At 44.0% G+C, this 14,177-nt stretch overlaps 2 protein-coding genes across 5 annotated transcripts in view; one reads left to right on the top strand and one right to left on the bottom strand.

Moving 5' to 3' along the window:
• Positions 1-13,418, top strand: part of vgll4b (vestigial-like family member 4b) — a 22,202-nt gene extending 8,784 nt beyond the window's left edge. For both annotated transcript variants that reach the window (XM_043251608.1, XM_043251609.1), the window contains 4 exons: positions 4,925-5,114; positions 9,734-9,953; positions 10,518-10,641; positions 11,292-13,418. In XM_043251608.1, coding sequence (XP_043107543.1) covers positions 4,925-5,114; positions 9,734-9,953; positions 10,518-10,641; positions 11,292-11,536 — 779 coding nt within the window. In that variant the 3' untranslated portion in view covers positions 11,537-13,418. The remainder of the gene's footprint in view (positions 1-4,924; positions 5,115-9,733; positions 9,954-10,517; positions 10,642-11,291) is intronic.
• The window catches only part of atg7 (ATG7 autophagy related 7 homolog (S. cerevisiae)), a 63,995-nt gene continuing 62,741 nt past the window's right edge, over positions 12,924-14,177 (bottom strand). For all 3 annotated transcript variants that reach the window (XM_043251600.1, XM_043251598.1, XM_043251599.1), the window contains one exon: positions 12,924-14,087. In XM_043251600.1, coding sequence (XP_043107535.1) covers positions 14,055-14,087 — 33 coding nt within the window. In that variant the 3' untranslated portion in view covers positions 12,924-14,054. The remainder of the gene's footprint in view (positions 14,088-14,177) is intronic.

Genomic DNA, 14,177 nt, shown 5'->3' with positions numbered 1-14,177 from the left:
TGTTTAAATAGACCGGAGAAGGCTTTAAGTGTCTAAGACGGTAAAAGTTTTTGTTTACTCGCATGCGAGTTATAAAACGCAGAGCGAGTGCGTTTATAAATATCCTCATCTCAAAGCTCGTTTCAGGAACATGACAATAACGATGTATTTATTTCGGAGCAGCTGCTGCTCACGCTTTCGAGATGCTGTGTGTGTGTGTGTGTGTGTGTGTTCATCCGCTGCGATCCAGAGCATTTACTCACAGCATTACTCACCTGCTGCCCTTCTCTGTGCCGTGTCTGATGTTAAAACGCCTCGGTGTTGTTCTCTCAAGCATCATCTGCTGTGACAGATCTCTGGATGGAGTAGAAAGCAGGTAGATGGTCACGTGTCGTATGAAGGGCTCTTTTTAATCTGGCTTGTAGAGATTACTTTTACTTCATGACTTTGTTCTGTGAAATGATGCAGGTTGGCAAATGTGTTTGTTTCGTTGTTGGAGTGAGTTTTATTAGAGCTGGTTTTAGTTTTAGGCTCAACTTGTGTCGCATTGTTTTTCGTGGTATGGATGTTATCCCGTGATGATGCTCCCTGTCTTCCTTGACTCCCTCCAGCGGCTGCGTGTCTCTCCTCGAGCGGATGTGGGCCGCTTTGACCCGCTGGAACGCTGGCCTCTCCATCAGTCGGTCACGTGACCCGGTGACAGTGGATGGAAATACACAATCGCAGCCGGTTTTTGCTCGCTGTTGCACGGCTGCCACTTCAGCTATTTATACCGCGTGCCAGAGAATTTCCTGAGCACATGGCTAATCTATTACAGCTTCTGCGAGCCGGGCATCATCCCTTAAAATAGCTGTGTTTCTGCATCACTCGGCGGGGTCAGAACGTGCACTGCGCGCTTCTCTCCTGAAAGACCGGGCTTTGCTGAACTTTGCTTTGCGCTTTATCAGAAACTAAATGAACGCCGCCTTTCAAAGGTCGCAGACGAGCTTTATCTTTATGTTCATTGTTCTTCACACCACAGAAGATTTGGAGGACTCTTTTAGCATGGGCTGAGAAGACTGTAAAACTTGATGAGTTGATAAAAATGTCTGGATGAATTTTAAACACTTACTGTACACCACGTTGACTTAAAAATGTGAAAACAGAAATGTTTGTCTACTGATCGGGGGAAATAAGAGCTTCTGATGATAGAGCAAGTATTATACCAGTAATATCAATAATCATATGAATGAAAATGATCAAGGCTGCATTTAAGACATAAGTCGTAAAACTAAAATATGCATTTCTTCTGTGAAATGACATTGAAAATAATACCAGCTGAATTTTCACCGTCGTTACTCCAGTTTTCATCCTTCCTTCAGAATATTTCTAGCTCTATGCTTCGGGGTTGTGGTGATTGCAGGTATCAGCCGTGTTCAGGAGGAAAGCTTTTGCTCGCCAGCTGAGCTCAAATTGAAGTAGGGCTGAAACGCTGACCGTCATCTTTCCTGCTGAACAAAGGCTAAAAACAGCAGCCGGCAACAGAAAGATAAGACCCCCACCGAAGCCGTACCTGTTCCTCTCTGCTTCAAGAGAGTCAGAGTTCCCTGTCTGTGTGAACGAGGGACACGCTGTCTGCTGCCCAGAGAAGATCAGGTTTCAGACGCTCTAAAGCAAAGAGGCCATTGTTCTGCAAGTATGAAATTAGGGGTTCGTTTCTCTAATTGCGTGCTTGCCAAGAAGTTGCAAAAGTGTGATTTGCATCAGAGGTTGTGTGTTATTTTGATCTCCTGTGAATGTAGGTGGGCTCGCATCTGTAACACAATCCTGTTCTGGCTCGACGTTTGAAGTCTCCAGTAGTAGGGGCAGACTTTGATCACTTACGCTCATAATGACAGTCTTTCAATAGATCAAACATTGGCTACATCTCTTCAAAAGCCGATAGTCATCTTTTATGGCTCCTGCAGCTTCCAACAAAGGTTGCTGTGAGGTTTTAGCATGCTTTAAATGTCTCGGAAAATACAGACTCACTGAAGTGTGAAATTCAACAGGTTGGCTGAAGGAATCTTAGTTCTCCGGTTGACGTTGTTGACTTTCTTCAGGTGTTCATGTGTGAATGGTGAGGGCAGGTCATGCTGGAGATAAGTTTTCCAGGAAGTCGGGTAAATTAACTTTTGATGTTAGCCCCGTTTGAGTTCTCACAATCTAACTTCAGAGCAGATGAATCCACGAGAATCCTCCTGAGGTGTCTAGCTGAATTCACTCTTAAGCCGAAGTGCTGGAAAGATCAACATTCCTGCGATCGATCACAAAGCATAGGTGTAAATGTTGCTGGTTATAGTGTGTTTATTTGGCCAGGAGGAGGAGAAAACGACAAAAAAAAAAAGAGGAGAATTGCTGTGGACGAGAGACAAAATAGAGCATGAACCTACTCGGTTTACACAGATGGAGAAAGGAAGTGAGCTTCGCTGTCATGTAGGTATTTAGAGGACGATACAGGTATGAAGTAGCTGTACTACATGATCTCACAGAAACAGCTGCATGTGTGAAAGAAATGCTGAGCATGTGAAACCATGACACTGTGAATGAACAAAAGCATGCAGCTCTCCCAGAAACCTGCCTTTCTTTTTTTTGTTTTCTGACCTATTTGACGTTTTGTAACTAAATCACAACTACTATGTACATGTCATTCTCTGGTGATCATTTGGGCTCAGATTATGGTTATTACTATTTTATTTAGCAAGAATACATTTGAATTAATTTAAAATGCACTATCAGTGTATTTACTTTGTTTCAAATAGAGGACTTTCTATTTCTGTTTGTTGTTCTTTTGAGCTTTATTAATCTGTGAGTCCTGAAAATAAAATGTAAAATGTTTCTTGAGCAGCAAATCAAGCATATTAGAATAATTTCTGAAGGATCATGTGACGCTGAACGCTGGAGTAATGATGCTTTGATCACAGCAATTAATTACAGTTTAACAAATAGTTATGCTCAGCTTTATGGCCTTGTGCATCCGACAGAGAGAACGGATTGTTTTGACTCAATCATGCTCAGGTTAAAAGAAATCCTGATGTCAGTTATGTACTACATATTTTTTTGTAGTTGTGGCATTTTTATTTTGTAGTTCAGAATCCCACCTCACTAGCTGCAGACACAGTGTTAAACGACCATTATTTTGTCCACTATTTTGATGTTTTTTAAGTTTCAAAGCCATTTTTTGGATCTATTCACGTAGGAAACCAATCCTGTTCAAATATTGCTTTTGACAACACTCAATGTTTGTTAAAAGCAGACATGTTCCAACCCTTTTCCTGGATGCCCTCCAGAAGTTCACATTTTGGATGTCTGTCTTATCTGAGCCGTGTCTTTCAGGTCCTGCGGTCTGAGCTCGTTTGAGCTGAATGAGGTGTGTTTGATTAGGACTCTTTCTCTGGGAAACACTGCATTTGACACCTGTCTCTGTATAGGATTCCTCCCCGATAACGAATGAATGGCCAATAACTTTCAGCCCGCATCTCCTCGTGGCTCTCTGGAGACCGTCAAGATGGACTATCGTGTGGACGTTTACTGTGCGCCGCAGCCTTTTCTCTATTAGCAGCTCCAGCCCTGCCAAAAACAATGATGTCATTGCTGTTGCCATGGAGCACGGTCAGACGAGCCGAAACATGCCAGTCAGGAAAATAGGCCGCTTGTTTTGGGAAGTACCTCCTGAGCTTTATCGTTGCTTTACTTGAGGCTGAAGTCGTGTAAATGTGTGCAGGGCTTATTTTATGAGGCTCCGGTGTGGGAGAGACACCTGGCCTGGTTATTTTTTACCATCTCTATTTATCATTTATTCTGTAAATAACTGCACCAGTGCAGAAATCTAGGGCTGGCTCAATAAATGGATCTTATAAAGTTTCTCAGGCTTAGTTAACCTCAACCTCATCCCAAGTGGAAAGTCCCATTGAATAGAGCGGGCAAGTTGTAATTTTCCGGCCTAACTCCTACACAGCGCCTGTGAGTGCACCGAGTGCCCTTGTACTGTACTTAGAGGAATCTTACAGCACTGTGTCGTAACGACGCTTTCAGATACTAGCGACTCGTTTGATTGCAAATCAAAGGCAGAGATTGCAATGACGATATTGAGTTTGCTGCGCCTCTGTATTAAAGCAGTCTTGTACAGCATTTTCAGAATGCTTTCCTTCGTCAGTCTAATGCTTTTTTCTGCTCTGATGTGGAGCTACAATACCAGTCAAGTGTCCTTAAAAGAGCAGAAAGTCAGAGGAAGGGCTGATGAGTGAGTTTATTGTGATTGCTCAGTTCTTCTCTCTGTGATGTGATACTTTTATGATCTGAATATCAATATCAAAATGGCCTGTATTGATGAGGAGTATTGATGTCTTGAGAGCTGAGAGAGATATACATTTATTTATTTAAACAGCATTATATTATATTATTATACCTATATATTTAAAAGCAGTCAGACAGCACAAAATGAATGAGAAAGCGAATCCATTGATGTATGTGTTTTTAACTGATCTAAATTAAGTGGAAAAAAATGTAACGTTAAGATGAAGTTTTTATATTGATGTTCTTGTTGTTGAAACACTGTAGTATATGAATTACAGCGAGTCATTGGATAGGAGGAGCACTACAGGGTTCTGTGCGTTCATTTAAAATAGTCTAGATTAAGAGATTGTTGGAGTTTTTTTTAAAAACAAACAAACAAAAAAAACAATGGCGTTCTGTAAAAATGAGAACTGGTTAAAAACAAACTGTTTCTAAGGAAGTATCACAGGCAGATAACATTTTTATGCAATTTTTATTAGAAGGCAAATGTTTACTTTTGAGCTTGTATTTGATTCATTATGCCATCAGTGTTTTGGATTTGAGATTTCTTTCCAAGCCTTGCAGCACGCTGTAAAATCGGCCCGGGTGGGTGCTCGTCTGTGTTAACGCTGCTCTCTCTTGTTTGCTGCAGGTGAGGCTGCTTTGAGAGGCGAGTCCAGAATGCCGGCCATGTCCCTGTCCTCTGCAGTCAGCAATCACAGGACAGGCCCCCCTCCCATCAGCCCCAGCAAGAGAAAGCACAGCGGGGACCAAGCAGACGACGACATCGACTGTAACAGCGAGCATGTGGCCAAGATGAGCCGGCTGTTTGTCGCACAGTTGTAAGTTCTGGTTTTGGATGCATCTGACGCTCTGACAGACGCTCTCAGCTTGTGTCGTCTCCATCGAATCTTTGGCAACCGGGTGCTTTTTTAGAAAGCTCGGTACTCAGCTGAAGTTAGGGCCACGCGGGTGGCGTTCCTGCAGAAAGAACGCGGGGAATGCTCGGGAATGTGCTGAAGACTTAGGGATGGAATTCCTGAGATTCTGGCATTCAGAGCCGGAGCACATGGGCTCTTTGCAGCGCCTGGCCATGCCCTCGTGGCAGAGCATTCCCCGCATTCCAGCCCCGCTATGAAGAGCGGCGCTCAGTCGCAGGACACCAGATCTGCTCCCCGGTGAGGAACAGCCACACCGGTGTGAGGCAGAGCAGCCCGGGTAATTTATGACCTGCAATTTGCCTGGTAAATTAGGAGCAGTGCAGGAGCCAGCGTGAACAACAGAAGGGGCTTCTCAGCACGACGAGCTTCATTTGGTCTGTGTTCGGGGCTCTGACATGAGTGTGCGCCCGTTTAACAGCACGGGCCGTTTTAAACTTTGAACGGATTTACTTTTGCAATGCTCTCGCTCTCAGATACATAAACACTATTTGATCCTCATCCTCATCTTGGCAACCTGTCAGAGCTTGTTGCCAGTTGAAAGGTTTAGCACTAGCAGGATCTGAACGGCTCTGCAGCAGATTGTAGTTTCATAACAGAAAACGTACTCTGCGTTAACGCTCGCTTTGCACCATCTCTTCTGAACGCACGAACTGCGTGAGTATAATCCTACCTCCCTCACCCTACCCAATACCCAACTAGCTTACTAACTTAAGCAGCACTTTAGGCATCTGTTGAGGTAAACGTTGTAGTTGGTGAGAATGGGACCTTAAAATAAAGTGTGACCACAAACCTCAGCAGAAACCAGCGCAGAGTATAATTCATAATGAGAGTATGTTATATTATAAATATGAAGCGTAAAATTAAGACGTTGGTGTGTTTTATACATTTCATCTCGCTCTCTTTTTTTACCTTTTAAAACTGCTCGTAGACACAGGCCTGGAGTTTCAAGTAAGTTTTTGCCAAATGTTTCCTTGTTTTTCGAAAGCAGGAATACATTTACATTTGAACTCTGAGGAGAGAGTTGTTGGTGTGCCTCTGTATTGCTCCAGGACATGTGATTTTCATTGGGTGGAGGTGAATGAGGCGCTCTTGATTGTTTTTGTGGGGAGTTTGTGGCTGACACCGGACACCGCGGCTCAGGTTTCCATGAGGGTGTTTCTCTATAGAAGGGAATGAAGCAGTGGGGGCAGGGAAACCTCTCTTCCTGTGCCTCTCCTCACTATAATCTTCTGTTGTTTTCACAATTTCTGGCCCTCTGAAAGGAGTTCGTCCGCATGTTAGTTGGTCGTACGGTTTTGCTCTTGTTGTCTTAGCCAGACTAAACGCTTTGCAGCACACTGATACAAGCCTCCTCGTAAGGCTGGTAAAACTGGAAACTCAGGGAGACATATTGTTGTGGACTGGGCTTTGTGTCAGGGTGGGGGCCATTTTCTCGTTTTCTCTGCTGCCATGAAAACAAAGGGCCTCTTATCCGGTCAGCCCACTGCGTTCTGGAAGCTTGCTCTGGCCTGTCCCACCGGAGACGCCCCACTGTCGACAGCTACAACAAAATAAGAGTCCCTCTCCTGTACTAAATGACTCTCTTTTCATGTTTTGCGTGATGCATGATTTCACCCAGTTTTTCTAACCGTGTTCCTGTAAAGTGGCTTTCGGAGCGACAGCTTGTGTTCCTGCTGGGAACTCAGAGACTCTGTCTTTCTCATGCCTCCGTGGCCGGCCAAACGAAGAGTCATGCACAGGCCATGCCAGCGTGGTTAGGGTTTATAAAATAATGTTTTTCTGCTAACTTTTCTATATAAACAAACACATGACTGGCTCATTGGTGTTTGGATTATAATTTGTCAAAGCAGTGAAGTCTGAAGTTCGCCAGGCGCTTTGATCCGATTACACACGGTGCTCATGGATCCAGACTCTCAAACTGCCATTTACCTTTTTGGCTGCCTGTTTAAAAACCTGAGCCAAAAATAAGCGATGTGCCAAAATGTTCTAGTTGCTTCAGTTACCATATTTACAGATGAATTAATTAAGAAGTGTAAACGTTTCAATAGTTAAACGTGTCACGCTGTTATTAATGCTTTTTGGCCGATGGTCACATTTTTAATTGGTTATAAGAACGCTAGAAATATGGCTGATTGTGAGCCGCGTGAACGGGGCGGCTCTGTTACATTTCCAGAGAACGGACTGTTTGTATCCTGTGGTTCTGCCTTCCTCGCCCTGATTTCTCCCAGATGTTTCCTGTATCTTTATGGGCGAGCTTCCAGTGACTTAAAGGAGAAATAAGAGAGAAATCTTCCTGCCAAGATCTGTGAGGTTTTCCCGCACGACTGTGAAATGCAATTATGAGAAAATGTCCCTGGTTTTATTGGCCTGCATCTGTGACTGAAGCGATCCTAGCAGAGTCCACATCATTTCAGTGGAGTTTGGATTGATAGAAAGGTAGTGCTGAAGTCATGGTAAAGCATTTGCATCTTATTTCTGTATCTTACTTTTTGACCGTGTGTTCAGTGATTGTTGCATGGCTTCATGAAAACATGAAAGCTTCTTGTTTTGATGGGAAAATGTATTTGTTCTCGGCGCATGTCTTGAAAGCACTGGTGGATTATTGCCAGAGCATTTAGCTCACATCAGAGAGAAGCAGCAGGAACTGAAAGATCTCATCAAAGGGCCTCATTGCTGTTTCTTTTCAAAGGATCCTGCTTAAAGAGGCTTTCAGCAGATTTTTCTGAATGTTGTTTTGCTGCTCCTGACCTTACTTTTATTAATATGATGCCTAGATCATACGACAACACAATATTGTATATTACGGCTCCCCGGCAGCGAGGGCTTGTCTACAGGAGTCATGCACAAACAAAGCAGCTTTCTGTTGGCCTTCACACTGACATAGCATGGATTCCTATGCAAATGACCGGATCTTCCCATATATAAATTGGTTAAATGTCATACCGATATAATTTGTGTTTGTGCTCCGTGAACCAATTTACAGCAGTCAAAAATGTCAGCTGATTTTTTTTTTTTGTTGAGTAGCTTAGTGTAATAATGTAAAGCATTCCTTCTGAGAGCCGTGCACATTTACAGCAGCATTTCCATTGTTTGTCACATGGTGTAACCTTTCCTGCCTACAGTGTAGCTGTCAGCATGCTATCTCAACTTGAGGACAGTTAGACGCTCTCCGTTCACGGCGTATGTATTACAGTGAAAGAGGATCCCGCCGAGGAGGAAGGGACCGAGTAGCTTCTGACAGTAAGACAGATTTCCCTCCACAGCTTTTCATTAGTTACTGCGAGGACAGTCATTTCCGGTGGACGTAACCGTTTACTTGCAGATGCTTCGTTCGCCAGTTGCGTTGCCAAGTAACGGGCGATTTCAAGGATCGCAGCCCACACAACGGAGACCCGACAAAATCTCCAGCGCTTGTGCTCCCCGAAGGTAGAGAGCACGGTCACCAAACTGAGGTTACGAATTCTGCGCTGAAAGCATTTCCTTCAAATACCTGATTAGAGCTCTCTTGTGTGCCCGGTGAAGGGTATTAAGTTCTCTTCCTGTGAAGCACAGATGAAGCCTTTTGAATAGTGCACTTGGCCCCTCGCTGGGCCTCCGCTCTGCTGGCAACAGGAGACCGATCGTTCCGGAAGGGTGGAATAGCGCTTCTGGGCTTTGCTGCATGTGTGTCTATTCTTTTAAGGGGGAAAAGAAAAACAGGAAAGGAGGTCGGTAGTGGGAAAGGGCCTTTTGTAGCGAGCCATCTGAGCTAATGCTGAACTGGAGATGAGATTTGATGAAGTAGAAAAAAAACCCAGCCGTAGCTGTGAGTTAGGGCTGGGTGATATTTCAGATTTTATGACTTCTTTTAAAGTTTTAATGTTATGTCGATAACAGGGATAAAAGGGAAAACAGTAATCCGATTGAGAGAATAACATGTCCCGCTGTGAAAGAGCATAAGTCTCTGGGTGCCATTCACACAGAAAGACTGGAGTGAACGGACAACAGTCAGACTCAGCCATGTTTAGAGAGGAAAAGCAGCAGAAATAAAAAAGACCTGTAATGATCTACTACTGTATACTCTATAAACATGTCTGCTATTTCATCATGGTGACCAACCGAAAGCTGCTCTTTGTGGAATTAACAGAACATCTTGTGTTATTTTGAACAGTTTTATCATTATTGAACATATTAAAACAAGTTTGTACAAGATGGAGTAGTAGTTCAAGCATCTTTTGGGCAAAGATATTTAACGAGCGATTTGTTCAACGTTTCCTTCATGTGAGGTGCACTTGAAATAGAATTATCTTGACCTGGAGGGTTGAGGAGGAACTAGTTGTTGTGTGTTGTAGTTCCATTAGTTAGTTACTGCAGACCAAACGAGCGAAGGCGACTCTGGCAGCTCTCTCTTATCGAGTCATCGCCCGCTCGCGGGAGGTGTGTGCTCTCGCCAGGCTCTCTGAATGCTGCATTAATAGCTCTGCTTGTTTGTGCCGCTGGACGTGGGCCTCAGTACAATCCCTCCTTTGTTTGTCTCGCAGAGGCAAGCCTGCCAATGGGGACTACCGCAAGGACCCCCGGGATCGCAGCCGCAGCCCCATAGAGCGCATCAGCGCCTCCCCGATGAGTCTGGTTGGTGGTCACCTGTACGCGCACATGCCCAGCCTGGCCATGGACCAGCCTCTCGCACTGACCAAAAACATGGACGCCGCCCGCACTGTCGCCATCTCTCCCACCGCCAGCCCCATCGAGCGCCAGCAGGTAACTCCAGCACCAGAGCCCAGACCGCCATCATTTGCTCAGCCTCATGTCCTTTAAGCTCGCATGACTTGACGCTTCCTAATGCAGAACACGAAAGAGATAACCGAGTAATGCTGGCAACCCAACAGTGTTTTTTGGCCTCTTGTATTTGTTGTCTAAATAAATCTAAATAAATGGAACTGTTTGGTCAAAATATTTTTTATGCTCCACAGAAGAAAGTCTGTCAACAAACATGAGGCTGAGTAAATAATTTTCATTTTAGGTAAACTCTCCCTTTAAAGGAAGCGGAAAGGTTTGTACCTTTTAAATTGAAATATATGCTCAAGTGTTTTTAATGTGTAGAATCTGTTACTCATCAGAACACTGTAATGAGAGTTTAGCATGAGCTCTTTCTGGGCCAAAAACTGCTACGTTTACATATTTTGAAGAAAAGTGTCAGTCATGAACATAAGATCACTACAGAGTAGAGAGATCTAGTGGCATTTTTTTTTTGCAGTTCGTGTGATTGTTTCTTTGGACCATTGCTCTGTTGCTTATCGTGTGTGTGTGTGTGTGTGTGCACAGAATCGTCCCTCTGTGATCACATGTGCCCCAGCGAACAACCGAAACTGTAACCTCACCCACTGCACGGTGTCTCACAACGGCTGCTCGCCCGGCCTGACTTCAAGCTACCGCAGACCCTCCAACTGTAAGTACTGAACACTGATTGATGTGCACTTACTGAACACGCCACGTTCTCTGCCGCAGGAACTATTAGGAACAAATGTTGCACATAATCATATTCTAGTACAACAATTGAAAGAATGTAGGAAAAGTCTGAATACTTTGTGTTTATAGTTGTGGTGTTGACAGCATCACTCAGGAACAACCGTCTCAATGTCAAGGTTTTATGTTAAGTTTTATAACCTGAATTAAGGACCATTTAAATCTTTTATTAGGGGTGTAACAATTAATTTGGAAACGAAAACTTGTGCTTCAAAATATGAATCACTTTCTTTTACAAAATGAGATTTACGGTTAAATATTATTAAAAGCTGTGTTTCATTGGAAGCAGTTGAAGCTAACTTAAGGTACCTATAGCAAGTATATAGAACAAATGTTCTCTCTTCCTGAATCAGCCACGATCACTTCTAAAGTGTGTTTGGCTCTCAGTGTCACATCCCTTACAGTGAAGAGACCGGATCAACAGGGTGATCATACGTGCCATTTCCTGGCCAAGATTTCTATATTCCCTAAAAATGTAGGCTGTGGCTTTGTTGGAGTCTGAATCCAAGCCATGTAGGGTCACCCTCTCCCTAAGGTCTTCACGGCACTAAGCAGTGTTTTTGCGTCCCTCAGCGAACACGGCCTGCGACCCCGTCATCGAGGAGCATTTCCGCCGCAGCCTGGGGAAGAACTACAAGGAGCCCGAGCCCGTGACAAACTCGGTGTCCATCACGGGATCGGTGGACGACCACTTCGCCAAGGCTCTGGGCGAGACGTGGCTGCAGATCAAGGCCAAGGGCAGCTCCTCGGCCAGCCCAGACTCCTCGCCCAACGGCCACATGGTCAACCACAATCACTCCCCTTCCCTCGTGTCTTGAAAAGAGGACCAGCGAACCTTCTTCCAGCCGCTTCACTCTCAAAGCATGCATGTTTAGCAGAGCTGACGTATAGCTATGTACATAAGAACGCAAGACGAGGAGGTGCTCCTTTCACTTTCAGTTGTGCTTTTGATTCTTCTTCTTTTGTTTGTAAGTATGCTAGTATACTTTTAGCTTGGCTGTTGCATTATGGGAAGCCCATACTTTTTTTTGTTGTTGTTGTTGAGATAAAGATCAGCCAGACACTATCGAACCATCTGCCTCAGATACCAAAGAAACAGCTGATGCAAACCTTTTACCCAGAAGCCATTCTTCCACCGCTCTCTCTCTCTCCGTCTTTCTCTTCTCTCTCTCCCGGTTGTGTCCTGAATCTGTACGTGTATACTTGAAACGGAAGGCCTGGACTGATTTTGCACTATGGATGGATGGACGGATGTCAGCGTAGCGTCGCTGGGATGCTCAGAAGGCGGTGCGGTTCGCAGGAAACCCGTTTCTTTCTCTACGGCGCTGACACGACTGGACTGTGGCAGACGTGGGCATTCTTCTCGTTTCCATGGGTTTTTCCCAGGCACTGTGGTTTTAGTAGAGTAGACTAAAGGTTTAAGGGTAAACTAGTGCTTATAAGTGCATGTTTTTAAAATAGCTGGTATCTATTATTGCGTAGACATTTCAATCGTAATACTTTTAGCCTTTTCTTCAGATTTGAGTTTATTTTTGTCAGTAACAGTCCTAGATAAACTTACTGCTGGTACAGTTGTACTCCATATTATTATTTTCTATTCAATATTCATTGTGGTAGCTGCCAGATACAGAAGAGAAATCAGCCTCCGGACAGGCCATCTATATATGAACGCTTGGTTGTGTATGTTATTAATCCGTGGTACAGGATGCTGTCGCTTTGCATGACTGAAAAAAAAGAAAAGAAAAAGAGCCTTCGCAGCTACGGACAGGTCAACTGTAGCGTTGACAATCTGCCGGAAATGTCGAGCTAGATTGGTGTGTGTGTGTGCGCGCGTGTGTTTGTCGTTCATCTTCTTCTTCTTCTCTTAATTGTGCGCTCGTGGCCTGTACCGAATCAAACATTCCTCCGACAGGGAGCGGAGACGCTTCAGCTCGTCTCACATTCCACCGGCCCTGTTCACCTCACACACACACACACACACACACGCTTCACACTTTCTCACTTCCTGCTCGACACACGTTATCCTACACGCTGTAGGTGAATCACTTACTTAAAAACAAAAAAGGTTTTTATATAGGAAACTATAAGACCATCATTACGCTGTGCGTAACGAATGTACAGAGAAAAATCGTAGGTATTTTTTGAGGAACAATTAATTTGTTAATGATATGTAGCTATTTAATTTTTCCCTTGTCCTTTATTGTAATCATGCTTTTTTTTTTTTTTTTTTGGTAGAAAAAAAGTTGATCTTTTTTGTTTGTAGGTTTTGTCTGTTTAAGGTTAAAGTGCAGGAACACAGTTATTCTATGAAAACACTGCGTTAGTGTAACAGCCACTTGTGTATTATTTCTGAAGGCTACTGAGTCTCGACACACTTCTGAACGGAGGCTTTCGACTGTCTCTGGAGACAATTGAACAAACAGACTCGAGTCCCGGCGACTTGCTGAGCTCCAGTACCGTCGCTGGAGATAGAGCTGACAGATTTTCTATTTGATGTGCGCTTCCAGGAGAACGACGACACAAAACCAACAACGTTTAAAACACTTCTCACCTCGAGTGTGCTTCTTAATGATTTGTAAATCTGTATTATACCCTCATTTCATGGCCTTGTTTCTCCTTGGAATAAAACAAACTTTTGGCAGGCCATTGTTTTGTACTTTTAAGTAGCCTCAATGAACAATAAAGTGCTCTTAAACCACAGCTGTGACTCACGACTCATCCTTTGAGAAACAAAATAAAATGTCATTGCAAGCTGCAGTCCGTGAACGGTGTTTTAACCTGATCCGGGACCCGGAAGACCGAGAGCAAGCAAATAAGACACGGGGCCTTTCAGAAATGTGTGAATGTGTTGGTTTTAATGTTCGTTATGAGCACAAACGTCAGAAAGCCACATTTCTAGAGTTACATTAGAGCAAATGAGGGAAAAAATGCACAGATGGCTGATTAAATGCCTTCCCAACAACTGTGGACTAAAAATATGGAGAGGGAAATCTGAAAACAAAAAAGTCATTTACTCACCCTCACGTTATTTGAAGACTTTTGGTAAGCACTAGCTTCTGTGTCACGGAAGACGATGGCTACCATCAATTTACAAACTTTCTTCAGAATATCTTGTGTTTGAAGACGAACCACGTCTCAAAAACACGAGGGCACATAAATGACATTTACATTTTCAGGACGGAACAAGACTGGACTAGACCCGAGCAGGTTATTATTTCTGCTATCCGTCTCGACAGACGAGCTCTGACGGCTCAGATGGGATTTGATGTGAACGGTTAAGACAAGTATACGGTGAAGGATCCACGTGCCGTGAGGTGACCACAGAAGAGGAGTCCTTCAGATGCTCTCGTCGTCGCTCATGTCCCAGATCTGCAGGACAGAAGAACAGGAGATCAGAAAGCTGCGTGTGCAGGTGTGCAGCGCCGTCGTCCGGGACGGTTCATCTCGACATGCAAAACT

The sequence above is a fragment of the Puntigrus tetrazona genome, chromosome 11 (assembly GCF_018831695.1).
Source record: "Puntigrus tetrazona isolate hp1 chromosome 11, ASM1883169v1, whole genome shotgun sequence".
Taxonomy (NCBI): domain Eukaryota; kingdom Metazoa; phylum Chordata; class Actinopteri; order Cypriniformes; family Cyprinidae; genus Puntigrus; species Puntigrus tetrazona.
This window is presented reverse-complemented; position numbering and strand designations above follow the sequence as displayed.